General features: G+C 44.4%; 1 protein-coding gene across 1 annotated transcript in view; it reads left to right on the plus strand.

Annotated features, from left to right (window-relative positions):
- Nucleotides 1-20,027, plus strand: part of FOXO3 (forkhead box O3) — a 117,116-nt gene that overhangs the window by 83,745 nt on the left and 13,344 nt on the right. Inside the window, exon 2 of the mRNA XM_024755476.1 lies at nt 12,577-14,012. Within this exon, the coding sequence (XP_024611244.1) occupies nt 12,577-13,977 (1,401 nt within the window). The 3' untranslated portion in view covers nt 13,978-14,012. The remainder of the gene's footprint in view (nt 1-12,576; nt 14,013-20,027) is intronic.

Here is a 20,027-nt window from a genome sequence, read left to right on the forward strand (position 1 = left end):
TTGGGAAGACTGCTGAGGTCATGGCTGTTTGAAAGAACCCAATGAACTTGTTCCTGGAGAAACAGGTATATTGGGTGATACTATTCCACGTAATGCCGCAGAGAGTCTGAAGTGCGTTACTCGAAGCTACCTTTGCACCTAAAAATGGCTCAGCAACATCTGTCCTTGGGTGTTTTTCCTCCCTTGTCTTGATGTGAGGGGGATTAGTTTCAGCGGGCCCCGTACGTACGACGATTTGTCAAGTCTTAGGGAAAGACCTAGGACCTGGTTGTGCTGTGAGCTCACACACATTTCTTATTAGCAAATGAACAACCTAAGGGGGAAGAGTTAGAAACTTCGGGAAGTCCAGATGATGAGCCCCAGGAAGTTGGGGGAGAGAATCTGAGGGCTAAACCTGCCAAGTCAGACTCCACCAGGGAGGCAGTTGTAGAGCCCAGGGGTCCTGCATCTTCAGAAGTGGCTTTGGAATCACTGACAGTGAGTGTAGGGGAACCAGGAGCCCTGGAGCACTCTGACACCTGCTGGGTGAGGCGTGGGCCCACCCCCCAACTCTCCACCACACACTTAGAGTCTCATGTCTTACAGACTCTTAGTCTCCTGTGTGACTGTCGTTGCCAATGAATATTATCCCTCCTGCCCTTTGGGTGATAGATTAATATCACCACTGATGCTGGTGCTTCCAGTTTCTTAAGTGCTTTCAAGCTTACCTAGCAGTGTACGTGAAGAAGATTATAGCCTGGTACACAGTAGTATTAAAATACTGCATTCTTGTCGTGGTTTTTAGAAACACTGAGATTTATCCCATGCGTATTGAACCCACTTCATCATAATTTGGGGAATAGTGCTAATATTAACTTGCACGTTTGAGAACATCCTAGATTATAAATTAAAATGCATCCTAGATGATACATTAAAATACGAACGGCTCAATCAGTGTTTACTTCAGAAAAATGGAATGAATTCCTGGCTCTTTGGTGAGTGGAAATGTCCTCTCCTTTCTTCGATCGTTTCATGTGGAATTTCAAGCTGGCTGGTGCTCATCTGTGCGTGTAATTGGCACCCAGGAGTGTCCTGGAATAAGTGGTTGATTCACTCAGCATTTAGCGACATCATTATATTGGTCATCAGCCACTTTTGCATCATGTGGTTTTAAACAAGAAGAAATCTTGCAAAACCAGTACAGTGAAATGCTGCACATGCAGGTGAGGTTTTCAGGTAGAGGGAGCAGTTCCTCAGACTCCTTGTTAACTGAATTTCCCTGGGGTGTGGAGCGGAAAGAGGGTACTGTAGGCCGGAGTCGTTTTGCAGAATTGACTGTTGTACTCTCTATTCCCATAAAGAAAAAGTCCGTCAGTGGTGTGTTTGCAGTAGCCAACATGAAATACTCTGTTATGTGTCATTTATTTTCTTTTTCTGCTTATTTCACCAGTAACACCTTGATTTTTGATGACTATTCGAATAATTAACACTGACACTTGGAAGGCAGCCTGCTTCCAGATGCATATACACGTATCTGTTTTGTAAATACTAGCCCCTACTTTTTCCTGCCCTAGCTGAAAAATGTGCCTCCACCCCTACCAGTCTTTCCAGGGTGTGGGCCCATGTGTAACTGTGTGACTGTGCCCACACACTGGCATATATTTCAGAGCTACCAAAAAGAGATTCGTTGCTCTTGAAATAACAAGACAAAAAAGAACCATTTTTTCTGAACCATAACATCTGAAGAGCTGGAAACAGTCAGTGTTTGTATGTGTGACGCTAAAGCCAGTGAATTCCATGTGAAGGGAGGGATTGTAAACTAAGAACAGAAAGGCAGTTTTCCTGGATTTCAGATGTCAAACTCTCAAGCTGTTTAACTCACCCACTCAGCACTTCCACATCCACCCTTTTAATGTGCTTGCATTTTCAATGATTTCTGTTTCTGTAGGATTTGATGCCAGAAGACAAATAATAAAATAGCATGCATATGAAGCCTTAGAGCAGTTTTCTACCAGAGTTTTTGATTGAGGCTAAACAGAAGTAACCTGATTGTGCTGTCAGTTGGCAGGCAAAAGGCATCGTATTTTAAAATTCACATAGTTTGAAAGCAAGCTAATCTTTTCTGGCTCAATAATAAACTAATTACATGTTTTAAATAGTATAGAGCTGAGTCCCTGTTTCACATTAAGCCTTGGAATAGCAAGGTCCAGGGCAAAGCAGACGTTTGCCTGATGTCTCTGGCTTCAGGACCTGTAGCAGGGTGCCAGCTATTGGGGGCTTGAATAGGCCTGCCAGGGACAACCAGGTAAACTGGCTTGACTCAGTTATGGGGTGATGGTCCCTGAGCACAGAGGCCACCAGACGTGCCTCTGAGGAAGGCCTGGACACTCAAAACTTTTGGGCAGTGATCTTGTTCGGTCGTTCCCTAAAATAGTGATCCCAGGTCAAGGTAGGACATGTCCATAGTGTCCCTTTTGGGGAGTGTCTGAGAAGAAAAGGCTCATTTCTAAAAATGATCCAGTTCCAGCAAGGCTTGTTTCATAGCTAGTGCTTTTTCCACCTTTCCTCCCTACCCACCTTTCATAGTCCTAGGGACCACGTACAGAAACTTAGAGCTGGGAACACTTAATTCAGTGGCTGGTTTGGGTAGTCTTGAAAGCTTCATGTTCCTTGGTCACTTGTGAATGGTGCCTCTCTCCTTGGGCACTTCAGTGACTTTAGAGGGGGACACACAGTGCAGTGGTGAGAGCTTTGCTGTAGGAGTTAGCCTTGGGCTGGATTTCCGGCACGACCGCCTATAGACAGTTACTGTTTTGCCCCTCAGTTTCCTCCTGACAGGCGTGCCATGGAAGTAAAATGAGATTAGATTTGTCAAGCACAGAGTTTTGGCTCTGGTTGGCACCAAACACAGTAAGTTCCTTCAGATTGCAGGTGAAGTAGACTCTATTTTGGATTTCTCTTGTTGCCCCTGTGCCTGCTTGGAGGAGACTTAGAACCAGATGTGTTCTCTGTGGTTTCGAGGATGCCTCTGAGCGCCCTGGGCCCACTGCATTACCAAGTAATGGGGGCTCCATAACATCCTGAGACAGGTGGAGAGTCACCTCTACACCCTGGACAGACCTGAGACCATTCTGTCGAGCCCTTGCTCCCCCGAGTAGCCCACTTACCATCCTTCTGCCCATCTGTATAATATTACTACAGAGAACCTTAAGCCTACTCACTAGACTGTATCATCTTGGTTTTGGAAATTCAGTTGTAAATTGAAGTTAATACCTGAGGCTGAGGCTTGTCAACTTTAGAACAACCTAGATGCTCTTTCACATTTTACAATGGAAGCTTACTTCCGTCTTTTCATGTTGAGGATCATTCACTGGTGTCATGTTTTATAACATTTCATTTTAAAGTATAATTCAGGCCTGTTTTGTGGCTGCTGCCCCATTCCCATTAATTCATTGATTAGAGAAATATTTTTGAGCACCTACTCTGTGCCAGCCCCATGCTAGGTGATAAAGCTATAATAAGACATGGCGTCTGGTCGTAAAGAGTTCAGTATGTGTTAGAGGAGACAGACTTCTATTCCTCAAGTTGTAAAGCAAGGCAGACTGAAGTTGGATGGGTGGATGGGTGGATGGGTGGATGGATGGATGGGTGGATGGATGGATGGATGGATGGGTGGATGGGTGGATGGATGGATGGGTGGATGGATGGGTGGATGGATGGATGGGTGGATGGATGGGTGAGTGGATGGTAGATCTTACCATCCTCTGTGCTCCCTGCACTTCACCACTTCAGTTGTCATGGTAATCCAGACACTGGGACTAATGGTGTTTCTGGATGGTATTACTATAATATTTCAAGGCCAGGAGATCTGAGTTGTCTCAGCTTGGCTGTCACCTCCTAGCTGATTGAATTTAGGTATGCCTTGTATCTCTTTGGTCTTCCATTTCTTTCACTGTAAAGTTAAGGCTGCTTGTTACTAGATGGGTTTCACAGCCCTCTCCATTTTCCACAGTATTAAATTTTTCCTGAACTTCCTGCCCTGATGATCACTTATATAATGCCATGAAAGTGATTAGACTCTAATATATTCCTGAATTCTGGATGTGTATTCCCAGTGCCCTTTTATTCTCTCCATTTCCACCCACAATACAGTTTCAAACTGGAAACACTTGCAGCTTTATTTTTTTTTTAATCTAAGTGAAAAGTATGTTAATAATAAAACTATTTCTGTTCCACTTTGCTCTACTTTGCAGAGTCAGTTTCAGGAAGGTGCTGAAACTTCATGGTTTTTAACCCTTTGACACATCCATTTGGTGTGGCTAGTCCTGCATGGTCTCAAAGGGGAGTTTAAGGTGTGTGTTTGCCGAGCTCCTTGTGGGAAGGGGAAAGGATTCAGTCACGCCAGGATTCAAGCCTGGAGCAAGAGGGCAGGGGTGGCCCAATGCTGCAGCTTTGACCTGCTTTCTGGAGACTGTCTTTCTGTTGACTGCACATGCCCTTAGTTGCTGCTTCCTCGGGTGGTGGGGAGGAGGACATGGGTCTGGAAGCAGGGGGTTCGGGTGGTGGGGAGGGTGCTGCGGGGAGTGGGTGTGGGCAGAGGGCGCAAGGCTGCCAGGGTTCTCTGTGTGCCGGAAGTGCAGGTTTGGCTGGGAGGAATGGAATGTTCCCTCTTGCCCTCCAAGAGCAGAAACAGCTGTGGAAGGGCTTGAAAAGATCACTAAATGAAAAAAATTTAAAAGTTAATATGAAAATAAAACCCACTCTGGAAAACCCAACAAAACTCTCTGTAATAGTGTGGTAGGTCTTTAAGAGAACTTTCTTCCCATCTAGGATTTCTTTTTCAATTGGGGACAGAACAAATTGTCTGCCTGGCCCTTCCTCCCCTAAGAAAGCTTCACGTATCTTGGCTTGGGTAGGAAATGGGTTCATTTTGTTGATCACCAGGTTGTTATTATTTTATTCCTCCAAAGGAGGGGCCAGAACCTGCTGCTTACTGCATGAAAACGTGAAACAAATGTGAGTTTTCCAAGGAGACTTCCTCTGCGGGTAGAGGATAGTTGTCAGCAAATGTAACAGAAATCTTGTTTCTAGCTGGAAATATAATCCTTCAGGCAAATTCCCGACACTATTTATTTTAGAACGTCGTATTTTTAAATAAGTCCCTTAATGGTTTGAACTTTTAGTGTTTTAGACAAAAGTAAGACTGGAGCTAGCCTGGACCTTGTCTTACACATCAGGGTTGATTATGCAATCCCGTATGTGAATGTGTAAGTTTTCTTCTCTGTCTGAAGACAGGGAAGCTGGGATTCCATATAGTCGGAAATAGTAACTCACAAGTCTGTTTTATGCTATCATACTTTGCATACTTGCTTTCGAACAAGTTAGTCCCGGAGTAGATAAAGTGTAGTGGAAGAGGATAAGCCAGCTAAATGTCTAATGTCTAGTAAGAAGGACCAGCCCTGCACACTTCTCCCTCGGATGGTGGCACTACCTGGCCCTTTGCAGTATTCCCTCCCCCTACCCCACCCAGGGTCTTTGCAGTGAGTGCGGTGATGTAGTGTTTTGTACAGTCGAGGAAGGAGAAACTGTGTGATTGTTACTGAGGTGATCTGCATGTGTACTTTGCTTCTCAGGGAAGTTCATTAAGTAATACTTTGCTGTATTCTTAACAATGGAAGCTAATAAGTACCTCAGGATTGGGGTATGGCTTTTTCAGTGGTTATTTTTAATGCAGTCTATCTTTTTGGCATTTTGTTTGAAGGACAGTCTGTTATAAAAGAGATTATGTGAGGTTTCATGATAATTTGGGGAAGATTCTGAAAATTACAGGGATCAATTATGGTCCCAGCCCATTCCTTCTTCAGCCTATATCATCAGTTCCTACTTTTGGAAAGTCCACTTACCCTCTTTTCTGTCCATGTCTATCCATGCTGGGTAGAGAAGTGGCACAGAGCAGAATGAGTGACCATCTACAAGGCAGTGCAAGGTCAAGGACCCTTCCCCTTACCTTTTTTTTTTTTTTTAAAGAAAAAAGATATCTGGACCCTAGTTATTTGATAAATTACTCTAACTCTCCATTTTACTCTGTACATATAAACACAGCTTAAATCTGTGAGCCCGATTCTCATCCTTATCTTCTGAATGGTGGAAACTTGGACTTAAAGAATATCTGCTGTGCACCAGACCTGGGAAGACTGGGAATCATTATCTTAGAGTCTCAGCCAGTAGAAATGTAAGGGGGAAATTCCAGTGATTCTCAGCTCTAATTGCACATTAGAATAATCTGGGGGGAGCTTTAACAATGTACCTCCCCAGGCCTTACCCACACCAGTCTCTATGAGTGAGTACTTAAAGTCTCCCCAGGTGATTCAAAGAGGCAGCCAGGACGGAAAACTGATGCGTAAGAGAAATCAGGGCATCATCCAGAGAACTGCCTTTGAAAGAGCCTGTCATTATAAATCAGAGGCATCTTCCCAGGCCCTCTCCTGAAGCGGTGTCTCTGTGTTGTTCTGCTGTGGCACACAGTCCCCTGGGTCTCCCCGGGACTCACGGTTTCCATTGGGCTTTTCACGTGACCTTTATCATCTCCTGTTCAGCAGTTGCATATATTAGGATTCAGGCCTTTGGCAGCCTCATTTTGAACTGTCGGTGCCAACAAGTCAAAGCAAGGAGACCTACTTGAAATGCTGGTCCTGTGTGCAAGGTAGATGAGTCCTGGATTAAAAGCAGTGCCTTATAGATCATCCCCACTGAAGTCCCTCGTGAGGACCAGGGCAGTGCCTGCAATCTGCTTGGTGGGAAGCAATGGGTCTGGCTTGGGAGTTGACAACCATAATTCATTTTGAGACAGCAAAAAGAGAGAGAGAGAGGGAAAGGTAGAGGCCTTTAAGAGTTAAATTACACAACTCCCTTTTTATTTTTAAAGTCAGTGGATTCCTTGTTGCCTGTTGCTGAGAAAGATAAATTGATACCACATGTTGCTTCCAGACAAAACCCTCTCTGTGTTCCAGGGGAAGCACATGCAGCTGGTGTCTGGGTTAGTGGGCAGTCTTTACAAGGTAAACATGGGTTGGAAGGGGCCGGAGCAGACATAGGGTAGCAATAGTTGGGAAATTACCAGCTACTCTTGAGTGGCACAGCACCTTTGAAATACTTTTAAGAGTTTGAAATCTCTTCCTGGAAGGAGCCCGCCCTCTCACCTTCTGGCTTCAAGTATATGATGCACGGAAAACAGTAAGTGAACATTTGTGATGTCACTGCTTCCGTACGTGGGATATGACGGTTGAGAGCCTCTTTTGTGCTTGGCACTCGATGAGTAATTTGCATCCGTACTTTCATTTAATCTTCCCAGAGATCCTAGAGTTAGACAGAGAGGGTGTTTTATCCCCGTTTCATGAAAGGGGCAACTGAGGTTAAGTCAATTGCCCAGGGTCACAGGACACATGCCATGGCCACGACTCCATCTCCGACCTGGCTGACATTGAAGCCTGCCTCCCTCCACTGGCCACATTAAATTGCATGTGTGAATTAGCCACTTTGTAAATATTGGTGGAATACTTATTCATTTCAGGCAGCTTCCCCCGACACTTAATCTAATCTCATCTGTTTGGGGTCCATCTGTCTTCACAGCCAGTTGGCATAACTGTAGTGACTGTGTACTTTAGCATTAGGGATAAAGGTGTCTTGCATCAGGAGACTGTCTTCATTATAGCAAGAAAAAGAATTACCGGATTCTGATGAAGACAGTCATCTTTTATGCTGGTTTCTTCAAGGAGAGCCAAGCAAAGGGATCTCCAGGCTCTGACCCACACGGCCGCAGTCAGCCCAACTGTGAAATGTGAGTTCTATCAGGCGGCCTCCTTCATGTACCTGCACATCCCTCCTCCTCGAAGGATTAGGCAGCTGATGGCAGCTGCAGTCACACAGGACAGGTTTGACAGCTCTATTACTAATTACACCTAAAGTGTTTACTGCCCCAGTGCAGGCCTTGCTTCAGTGTAAATCTTTTTGTTAAAGAGAAGATTGACATAAGAATACTCTTCGTTTCATTTTTATCTCTGCTCTCTCTTCAGAGACATTGTGTTACAGTTGCTTGCAGGGTTTTCTACATCTTTGGGCCCAAGTTGGAAAAAAACTGGCATATTTGTCTCTGACAAAAGTTTCTTCCTAGAGATGTTTGGTTTGCTGTCAATTCATCAATCTCTGGATTTCTTAGTAGTGGATTTAAATAACCAGAACTATTTACAGGGTTCTGGGTTGGGGTTAGAGTAATTTATTGGCTCCTTTAGTAACCAAATGTGATGACGGAACGGCCTGAGCTCTAGCAATGGGAGTCTTGGTTGGTTATATTTACCTTATCACCTTAGCCTTAAGGAAAGCACACCCAGCCAATTAACAATGGTCTGCCTCACAATGTATTTCAAAATGTGTATTTAGATGTGATTAGAAAAATCACTCTAGTCCTATCAAACCATTCCTCCTTTACTGTCAGCTCTCAACCCCCAAACTAATGTTACATCTTACAAACTTAGACGATTTGGTATGACAGGTGAATTAGTGGAAAACCATAGAATATTTTTGATGGTAGTTTTATAGTTTAAAATGCACACAGTACTTTGGAAACTAATTTAGAGCCCCCAGTGAAGAGGTCTTTAGAGAACTTAAACTACAGATCGTAAGAAGATTTTATAATTGGCTTGTCTCATTTTATAAATTCCATGTCTTCATTCCTGGGATTGAGGTGAGGGAGGGGCGGTTTGAAATCTTACAGAAATCATATCACCATTAACTTCCGTTATCAGGGAAGGTGCTGGGGAAACGTTGTAGTTCTGATATTTTCTCTGGCATTTATTCACCTTCTCCTGTTTCACCGAAATTTAGTTAGAGAACCTGGTAATTAGAATCATGACCTATGAGGCAAAAAGGCAGAATACATTTCTGGTATCTGACCATATTAGGGTGAGGGGCATTTGAGCTAGAAATAGACAGGGGGCCACATTGGATGGCCTTTGTCAATGCCCCCCCTACCCTTCAGATTATGCATTTTATAAACGGAAGGCTGGGGACTGTGAGGTTGGTGGTGACACAGGTTTTTGTTTGCGTCGTCTTAGTAATGGAACTGGAAAAACCTGTCCGAGTGTTGGGTTGTAGGTAGTATGCCTTAGGGAGATGTATTCTGCCACTAGCAACCTCTAAAACAAGAACTGAGCGAAGATTGGACACTGAAGCTAATCACCCATTTAATAAGTTGGGTTTTGTTTCAGAATCTAAGGGTAGTTTATATTGGTTTGTATGGTAACCACTGTCCTCTCTTTAGGATGAATGCTACGATGGCCACCTTAGTAAAGAAACACAAATGCGAGCTATAGGATGAGCCTTTACTTTCAGGCTTGCTCTTCTGAAGACTTTCTTTTAAAAACATTTTTAGGAAAGACCTACCAAATTATTACCCTTAACTTTTTCACAAACAAAATTATAGTCATAGGATTGTGCCTTTGTATCCTTCTTCTTTCTTAAAAGTTTCTTTTTTTGGATGTCAGCACAGATAGCACGATGACTTCTGTCTAATTTGGTGACAGACCTGGGAAAGGTTGCAGAGGAAGCATTGGAGTGGACTTGGGAAAACAAGTTTCAGTTTTGGTTCTTATAGACACTAGCTGTGTGACCTTCTGTAAGTTATTTAATTTCTCTCAGTCTGAGCCTTCATATATATGATGAGGGCACCAACTTTGCCGGTTTACTAGGAGGATTAGAGTCGAGGAATCTAAAACCTCTGGCCCAGTAACTGATGGTGCTGTAGTCAGGCAGGCTCTCACTCTTCCCTCTTGCAATTAGGGACCTGGGCCCTGACAGGCTGTGGTTCTGGTCCTCCGTGTGGGTATTCCAGCCCCTTTACCACAAACCCCTACAGAAGCTTAATTTCTCTCTCCAAATTCCTAACCAATGGTAGCTTGTAATTTTATAAAATTACACACATACATTGTTGGGGTTTAGAGTCGTAGAAACAGATGACCATTAGAAAATCCATAGAGAACATTTTGGAGGTCTCTAAAGTGTTTCATTTTCTTTCTTACTTGGTTTGGAATTGTGAGACTAAAAACGCATTAAAAAAAATCTCCAAATGCTTTTTAAAGGGGGGGGGTGGATAACTGGGTACTTATGATTGGTCATTGTTAATTCTGGGTGTTGGTATGAACTCTTTCCAAAATCTAGAGCAAAGGGGGCTGGCCAGGGGAGGGGTAATTGGGCTAGCGTCTACATTGCCCCCACAGAGCTTCAGGACCACCCTGTTTTTTCAATGAGAGGCTTGAGTTTAAGTTTTTAGTTAATAAAATATCTAGTTGTCTGAGTACTCAGTAATAGAACCACCTCGCACTTGCCTGCTTGTTGAACCCTGCAGAGTGAGTTTTAAGAGCATGCTTCATATCTTTATTGAGAAGGTGTTTTACTTTTTAAAGAAATGTGATTTCTGAACCATTCATAGAGATGCCATTATTCTTTTAAAAACCATAAGAGTAAAAGGGAAGCAGGATATATAGTCTCACAGGCAACATTTGTCTCACCAGATACGCGGCACGTTGCCTGTTTTCTTCTCTCAGACGCGTCTTTGCGGCTGTTGTAGAAACGCCGAATTATGGCCCGTGGTTGCTGATGCTCAATGCCCAGTCGGAGCTGCTGGGCATCCTTGCATGGGAACATGTACACGGGAAACACTCTGAGTATTTTGGGTTATTTACGTATGGTGAAATCCTGCTCACTTTCTATGTTTTAAAAACATTCTGGTAGAACACATGTATTTGTATCTTCTACATGAATACAGTTGGTGATTGCCAATTTTTTTTTAAACTACGGTAGCTTTTAGAATGGTTTGTATTTAATAGACAGCAGCAGGCAATATCTTCTGTCTTTTTAACTTGCAAATAAAAACTCATCTGGCCTGCAGGTGCTATTCCAGGTGTGGCAAATACCATCAACTCCTCTCTTTTACTGCACGTGAGGCATTTTCAGATGAGAATGAGCCCTCCCCAGGCGATGACCCTGTGCTTTATAATAGCAGTAAGAGCACCCTGACTTGGTAGCGTGACTGGCTCCTGAAGTATATTATCATATATCATCCTTACGTCATCCCTATCAGGGAGGGACGGTCTGGATGTTAGGGCTGTGGTGAAGAAGAACTGAAGTTGTTGCAGACAGATTAAACGATTTGCTCAGGTCACATGGTTGGTCGGTGGCAGAGATAGGACTGGATCTGGGTCATCCCTGTTAACTGGGCTTGTCTACCAAGCCAGGAGGGTTCTTGCAAGATGGGTGCAGTTGTGAGGTTTTCCAGGATATTTTGCCCTTTTTCTTTTCTTTTTTTAAGTAAACCTTTCAATATAGAATCGTTTTAGATTTACAGAAAAGTTACAAACCTAGTACAGAGAGTTCTTGATGTTGGGTATCCACGTCAAGTCTCCCCTGTTGTTAACATCCAATCTTAGTTTGGTACATTTGTCACAACTAATAAACCAATGTCGATACGTTATTATTATTAACTAAGATCTGTGCTTTATTCAGATTTCCTTAGTTTTTGCCTAATATCCGTTTTCTGTTCCAGCATACCATCCAAGATACCACATTATATGTAGTCATCATGCTTCCTTAGGCTCCCTGTGGATCTACTGGACAGGCATTTAAAAATGTTCCTTATCTGGGATTTGTCTGCAGTTTTTCTCATGATTAGACTGGCGTGATGGGTTTTGGAAGGAAGACCGCTGAGGAAGGTGCGGTTTTCATCATACTATAGCGAGTGCCTGTTATCAACCTGACTTTGCCCTGTTGATGGTGATCACCTGGCTGAGATGTCAGGTCTCTTCATGGGAAAGTTACTCTCCCCCACCTCCTCTTTCTATACTGTATTCTTCGGAAGGAAGTTATTGAGCTCAGACCACATTGCCTTGAGGAGGGAGTGTCTGTGTAAATTATTTGGAATTTTTTTGAATGGGAAACTTGCCTCCTTCTGTCGACTCAGCAAATCCTACTTTACCATTTTTTTCTTATGCTTGTGAGACAGGTGTGAAGTTGTGGCAGGAGGAGATGGAGTCGTAGAAAGGATCGGTAACAATTCACACCAGTTCTGGGTTCATAGAAGTGGTTAAGAAAAGGTAGATGCTGCCTCTGTACTAGAGGAGGAGGGGACCAAAATAGAATAAAATAGCCCCCTAAGTGATTAATTATCCTTAGAGAGCCAGGGAGGTTTATTGCAAAGTGCAGGGAGAAATGGTGTGGTAATACATGGTAAGTGTGAACTTCAGTATAGGAAGTACAATTACAGAAAGGACAATAAAACTTGGGAATTTAAGAAAAACAATGCCAATGAGCTCCTACATCCCCAGCATTTCCTGGATATGAAACCATCTCCCACCCTCTAACTATGGAGCTTGCCATTTTCAATACTGTCATTTAATACCAAGCCAAGGAGGGTCATGCAAAGCCTTTTATTTTTTTCCTTAGCCTCTGAGGTTGCTTTAAAAAATGAGTCTGATTAGTAACTGTTTCTTCTGAGTGCTCAGTTTGGACCATTCTGGCTCATCTGCATTGTCCCTTCTCTCTCTGCAGAACTCTATCCGGCACAACCTGTCGCTGCACAGCCGGTTCATGCGGGTTCAGAATGAGGGGACCGGCAAGAGCTCATGGTGGATCATCAACCCCGACGGGGGGAAGAGTGGGAAGGCGCCCCGGCGGCGGGCTGTCTCCATGGACAACAGCAACAAGTACACCAAGAGCCGGGGCCGTGCAGCCAAGAAGAAGGCAGCCCTGCAGACCACCACCGAGTCAGCAGACGACAGTCCCTCCCAGCTCTCCAAGTGGCCCGGCAGCCCCACGTCTCGCAGCAGTGATGAGCTGGACGCGTGGACCGACTTCCGCTCACGCACCAATTCCAATGCCAGCACAGTCAGTGGCCGCCTGTCCCCTATCCTGGCTAGCACGGAGTTGGACGACGTTCAGGATGATGACGCGCCACTCTCTCCCATGCTCTACAGCAGCTCGGCCAGCCTGTCTCCCTCCGTCAGCAAGCCGTGCACCGTGGAGCTGCCCCGGCTGACCGACATGGCGGGCACCATGAATCTGAACGACGGGCTGGCCGACAACCTCATGGACGACCTGCTGGACAACATCGCGCTCCCTGCGTCCCAGCCGTCGCCCCCCGGGGGGCTCATGCAGCGCAGCTCCAGCTTCCCATACACCACCAAGGGCTCCGGCCTGGGCTCCCCCACCAGCTCCTTCAGCAGCACGGTGTTTGGCCCCTCGTCTCTGAACTCCCTGCGTCAGTCTCCCATGCAGACCATCCAAGAGAACAAGCCAGCCACCTTCTCTTCCATGTCGCACTACGGCAACCAGACACTCCAGGACCTGCTCACGTCGGACTCACTCAGCCACAGCGATGTCATGATGACCCAGTCGGACCCCTTGATGTCTCAGGCCAGCACCGCTGTGTCCGCCCAGAACTCCCGCCGGAACGTGATGCTTCGCAGTGATCCAATGATGTCCTTTGCCGCCCAGCCTAACCAGGGGAGTTTGGTCAATCAGAACTTGCTCCACCACCAGCACCAAACCCAGGGCGCTCTCGGTGGCAGCCGTGCCTTGTCAAGTTCCGTCAGCAACATGGGCTTGAGCGATTCCAGCAGCCTCGGGTCAGCCAAACACCAGCAGCAGTCTCCTGTCAGCCAGTCTATGCAAACCCTCTCGGACTCTCTCTCAGGCTCCTCCTTGTACTCAGCTAGTGCACACCTTCCCGTCATGGGCCATGAGAAGTTCCCCAGCGACTTGGACCTGGACATGTTCAATGGGAGCTTGGAATGTGACATGGAGTCCATTATCCGTAGCGAACTCATGGATGCTGATGGGTTGGATTTTAACTTTGATTCACTCATCTCCACACAGAACGTTGTTGGTTTGAATGTGGGGAGCTTCACTGGTGCTAAGCAGGCCTCATCTCAGAGCTGGGTGCCAGGCTGAAGGCTCACTGAGGAAAGGGGAAGTGGGCAGAGCAGGTCAGTGCCCAGTGCTATGGCATAGTAATAACAGGGGCGGTGGGGGACAATGGCTTTCCTTTACGTGGTGCACAGTAACCTGGCTCCCAACCAGTTCATTCTGAGTTGTACCAGCAAAACAAATAGGGCTGTCAGGTGCCCCTCCCCACAGTTTGCTGACAGCTCGGGAGTTTTACTGCCAGTAAAAAGAATACACATTCAGAGGTTTCATTTTTCTTTGTATCCAGTCACCCTCGCTGACCTATGACACAGGTCCCCCTACTGGATGGATGGATGAGGATAGAAGGGATGGGAGGAAGGGGACCTTAGGCCACACAAACATCAAGGTTAAGGACGCAGCCAAAGGGCTTTCTTAGGCTCTCAGGTCCAGCACTGCCATTGTCCATCTTCGATGCTACAGTTTCTATATCTTTTTTATCCAGCAAAGTAACAATTTTTAGGTGCTTCTAATTTGACAGTAGACTATGCTTTCTGGACTCTTTCATACAGGAGTATTACCACCAGAAGCAAGATCTGTTAGATTCTTCACCATTAGTACTAAGCATCTTTATTAGCACTCAGCATCTAAGCATTTAAAAGAGCAAAAAGAATTAAATAGAAAACAGAAGTTTTTAATGTGAGAGAGCACTTACTCACATGCTTCTTTTTCCCAACGTATAAATGGTGTCAGATTCCAAACGGTGACAAGAGTTGTGAATGGCGACAGAGATTTTTTAAATTGTGGCATTTTAATTCTGTTGGAACCAGAGAGATCATGCAACGTGATGTGGCAACAAAAGAGAAGCATTTGACTGGAATCGGAAGTTGAGGGTTCAGTTCCACTTCTGCTGCTTTCTGGTTGCTATTGGGAGTGTGTCACTTGGCCTCTGAACCTCAATTTCCAGTTTTATAAAATGAGGATAATAGCCCCTGTTACTCCACAGGGTTATTGCAAGAATCAAATGCACTGAAGTGTGTGAACGTGCTTTGTAAAATTGCAGTGGGCTGAAGTATGTGCGGTGTTATTAGGTGCACATACTGACTGACACATGAGTAAGCAGGGAGCCCAGAGAGGTTAAGTGGTCTGCCCAGGGTCACACAGCTGGACCCAGAATCCCTATTTCTGGAATGGCTTGAACCATAATCGTTCTTCCTAATTATCTCTAGATGGTAAAAATGAGAAGTGCTCTGAACCGGAGCCAGAATCAGTAGGTAACATACAAGCTTGCCCCAGAACTCTCCTCTTCAAGTAGTAAGATGAGCACTGGGGTCTTCTGCTATAACACATTTGTACCCCCAGACCCTCCCATGTTCAGGGGCTCTTTTTATGCCCCAGTTCCTTTTTTTTTTTTTAATATCAGCTAGCTACTTACACTCTTCTTTATTAAGTGGTGTGAAAGAGAAATGGGATTCAAAGCCATAAAAAGCTGAGCCTTGTTTAACCCTCTGCCCTGGGGAAGGAATTATAAGGGTCTCCTGTGATGAGCTCATCCCGTTCATGGGTAGTTGTCGAAAGTGGAATGTCGAGAGTGTTGTGATGCTCAGCTTCTCCGCTTTCCCAGGCAGAAGCAGGTCCCTAATGGCACTCAGACATCTGTTTCGAGTCATTTAATAGCCCTTGAGACGGTAAAAAGACTGCAGCAGAAGCTAAGAAGGGTGACACACTTCCGTACTGCCAGAACTCGGACTGGTGGAGACTTGCCTTGAGAAATTTAGATATTTGGCTTTTAGAAGAACAGTTTGTCTTCCTTTAAGAAGAGGAATATGATTGTGGCTTCTGAAGACACAAGTAGGTTTTAATTTTGGTTTGGTTGTAAGGAATCCACTTTCTAGTTCATTGAGAAGAAAATGTGCCATCAATTTTTGTCTTATTTTTCAAGTGTAGGTTTTCCTTTTAATTCAATAGCAGACTTTTCTTGTGTGTGTGTGTGTAATTCTAAAAGGTGGTATAAAAATATTTTAAGGGAGGGCTTCCCTGGTGGCGCAGTGGTTGAGAGTCCACCTGCTGATGCAGGGGACACGGGTTCGTGCCCCGGTCCAGGAAGATCCCACATGCTGCGGAGCAGCTGGGCCCGTGAGCCATGGCCGCTGAGCCTGCGCGTCTGGAGCCTGTGCTTTGCAATGGAAGAGGGCACAACAGTGAGAGGCCCACGTACCACAAAAAATATATATATTTTTTAAGGGAGATATAAATACTTATGTTTAAAAAAATATATTTAGTGAATTATTTTGATAATAAGTAACTAGTTTTAAGAGTACACAGTTTATTATTATGCCCTTTTGGAATCTTAGGGTAATTTAGTCACCTTTTTCTCAAAATATTTTGGGTGAAGTGTTTTTGAGGAGATTTTTCTTAAGTAAAAAATATGAAAAGTCACCAAATTTTCCTGAAAGTAAACCAGCTCAATATGACCAGAGCAAGAGAAAGAAACATCCTGAAGACTGTGAAGGGCTTTGAGGGAGTCTGGTTTCTGGCTTTAGGATTTCCATTGTGCTTTGGAATAAATGGCTCCACTATATAGCCAGGAGCATGTGTGGCCTAATGTATATTCTTACTTTTACAGTAAACTTGTGGCTATCGCTTTATTGAAGATTCTCCTGAATTCACAAAACAGGACTTGGGTCACAGTCTCAGAATTCACTTCTCCCAAATTAAGCACCTCAGCTTCCCAAGACTTGTTCTATAATGACTTTCTTGGTTTGACTTTTTTTTTTTTTAAGCCAGTAGTTGTGGTATTCTCTAGACTCACTTCCTGCCTTGCTAACTGAAGGTCATGTGACCCCGAGTGGGTGCCGGAGCAGTTCTGTCCAGTTGACAGACAGTCTTGCTGGAGAGCTGTGGTGAGATGCTTCTCTGGAGGGGTGGGTGTTTCACACATGTCATTCATTTTAGATCACGTGTGAAATCCTTTGACCTACAGGTCTATCGGGAAAAGGAAAGAATAACTGTACTTCTTTGTGAGTGCCAGCTACTGGGGTATGAGGGGCACTTGCTTCTGTCAGGCACTGGGGAAGCTTGGTGTGCATGTGTACAGATTGGCAGCAGGCATGGCTGTGGGCAAATGTGGTGGTTTCAGGGCTGTGCCTCCAGTAAGCCCTCCTGAGATTGACATGTGTCTGTTCTGGCAGGAAAGCAACGTCAGTTTCACTGTAGTTTTGATGTCAGAAGATGCCTAAGTTCACATGCTTTTTCGTTCATCTTCATCTTTTGGCATCTGGAGACCCCATTAGGGAGCAGCCCCATATTTAGTTGCGTTTTAAACAACTTTATGATAAGGATTGGAAAATACTAACTAGGAAAAGCCCGGGTGGAGAGCAGAGAGGTAGTTCTCTTCCTGTCTGTGCCACTGGCCATGTCACTGATGAATCTCTTAGAATAGTAGGTTTCTCATCTGTCAAAAGAGGACAGAATCATAGAGTTGGGTTTTTTTGTTTGTTTTTGGGTTTTTTTTATTTGTTTAACCAATAAGATTTGTTTAGTTTTTTAAATTGAATTGTAGTTGCCATACAATATAGTGATTCACAGTTTTTAAAGGTTATACTCCACTTATAGCTATTATAAAATACTGGCTTTATTCCCTGTGTTTTTCAACATATCCTTGTAGCTTATTTTATACCTAATAGTTTGTAACTCTCAATGCCCTACCTCCATCTGGCCCTCCCCCTCTTCCTTCTCCCCACTGGTAACCACTAGCTGTGAGTCTGCTTCTTTTTTATGATATTCACTAGTTGTTGTATTTTTTTTAGCAAAATCATAGAATTTTAAGGGTGCATAGTATGTATAATTTTAAACCTGAAACCTAGCATTCTGTCTGTGAACTTGCCACCGTAAGGGATACGTGATGACATGGAACTGTAAAGGAACAGTGGTATACCAGTGTGGCAACAGCAGGTCCTGGTGTTGGAGGCCGTTGAGAATTTAAATTTAGGCCACTTCCCAGAAGGAACAAACCTTTGACACTTGTTGGACTGATGTTTAAATGCTGTGATTCCATTATGTCTTTAAATATTCATGTTGGGGGATAGGACTGATTCTAACCAAATACAGACAATATCATAGGCTACTCATGTGATGTTTTTTCTTGATGTACTGATAGATATTTCCATTAGGGAATATAACGTGCGGTACGTACTGCGTGGAGAACGTACTCTGTTCCTTGCACTTGTGAACTGTTGTCTAGTCTTTGGTTATAGTGTGCTAGCCTCAAGAATTCTGTACCTGCAGGGATCTTTATTCTTACTTTTTAAAAAACCCAAAGTCTGAACTGTCATTCATGGAGAGAATGGCTGTCTGGATGTTGCTAGTGTTGACAACAGTGAAAGAAAATTGACAAGAGCCCTGAAAAGACGTTTTCTGTGCAGAGGCTGGTACACTCCTTACATACACCCCTTTCCCTGGAAAGCAGTGACGTCCAGCACTAAGGCTGCTCTTCCTAGGTCTGTCGGGTTTTTAATGCGCCTTTGCTCACCACTGGCCAGCCTGCTAAGCATGGGGACAGAGCCTGAGTGACTGCTGCTCTTCATGCAGTAGCATTTATAGATGGCTTTCTGGCGGGTCTCTTTTGGCCACAGAGCTTGTGTGGAACATAAATAAGTGGAATGAAAACCACCAGAATTACTACTGGAACTTCATGTACACTTTAAGCTCCCATTAAATGCTTCTTTTCAGTGTTCATAATGCTCAATATTCATCTTATAAATAATGTTCTCTGTAAGTAGAGTCTTCCCCCAGGGCCCTGCTTCTCATAGGCATACCTTTCTGTATAGAGATGGGAGAAGGGGGCTTGTTGGGACCTGCCTCTGTGCCATGGCCAGAGAGGTTGGCCTGTCAGAGGTCCCCCATGGCCCTGGGGCAGGTAGCAGGATGTTTGTTCACTGCTTTCTCTTCCCAACTTGGAGACACGTGTCTTAATGCTGGATTTTCATTCCAAGATGGAGATTCCCCACCTTGCAAGAGACTTCACCCTGGTTTTGTTGGTATGTTCATTTAATTTGAAAATACTGCTTTCCCCTATCCTCCAAATTATTTTGAAGTTTAAAATTTTAAAAACTAAAATGAATTAAAATTTTGTATTATGAACTAGTGACAGACACTTCAGATATTTAGAGGTCCCGTGGGTCGGTGTTTCTCAAAGTATTTCACAGAATACTCAATCCTCAGGATATTCATGGGTATTAAGTGGAAAATAGATTCTGTGGTCAAATGTCTGAGGAACACCATGTTAAATAAAGTTAAATAGGGTTGTTTCCTGCAGGACTTCTCAGAGCCTTAGAAGTTAATATATGTTATGAACCTTCTAGGATCGGATTGCAGTGTCTCCTAAGTTTATCTGACATCTCGAATCAAATCCTTCTTCTCCCGGAAACCATAGGACCAGTGTCCTAAGGAACCCCCTAAAGAAATCCTGAAAGAGGTCAGCAACCTCTTAAGAACTAGGGATTCTTTGCCCTTTTTCCTCTTGATTCTTACTGGAGCTTTTTGTACAACCTTGTCATACATCAAGCCTTTCTCAGCCACAGAGTGGGTTCTACTCTTGGATGAGCTAGCCGCCTGGCAAAATGGTAGGTCCCACGTTGGTAGAAGTGCTCAGGAAAAGTCTGAATTTATTAAACAAAATTTGTTTATTGAGTACCTGCAGTGTGCCGGGCACAGGGGATAGAGGAAGATAAAATAGGGTCTCACCTTCAAGGTGTGCATGGCCTGGCTGGGGATGTGGTGTGGTGGTGGTGGTGGTGGTGGTGGTGGTGACGGTGACGGTGACCATTGTCCCAGGGGAAAAGACTGCTTTCCATGCAGGGGTGGAGCAAAGGACCCATGGGGCAGTGGCAACCTTGCATGCTTGGTTTTCTGGGACAACCCTGCTTTTTCAGATGTTCTGTTCCGTTATCACGTGGTCTGTTCCACCTGTCTTTGGGGGATAAAAACATAGGCTCCATGCTGATAGGGCAGAGTTCAGACTAAATCCAGATGCTGGTTCATGTTAAAAGCCCTGCAGGAGACTTGCTTTTATGTTTGATTTCTAGAACTGGTTCATC

This window comes from Neophocaena asiaeorientalis, unplaced genomic scaffold (assembly GCF_003031525.2).
Source record: "Neophocaena asiaeorientalis asiaeorientalis breed wild unplaced genomic scaffold, Neophocaena_asiaeorientalis_V1.1 scaffold105, whole genome shotgun sequence".
Classification (NCBI taxonomy): domain Eukaryota; kingdom Metazoa; phylum Chordata; class Mammalia; order Artiodactyla; family Phocoenidae; genus Neophocaena; species Neophocaena asiaeorientalis.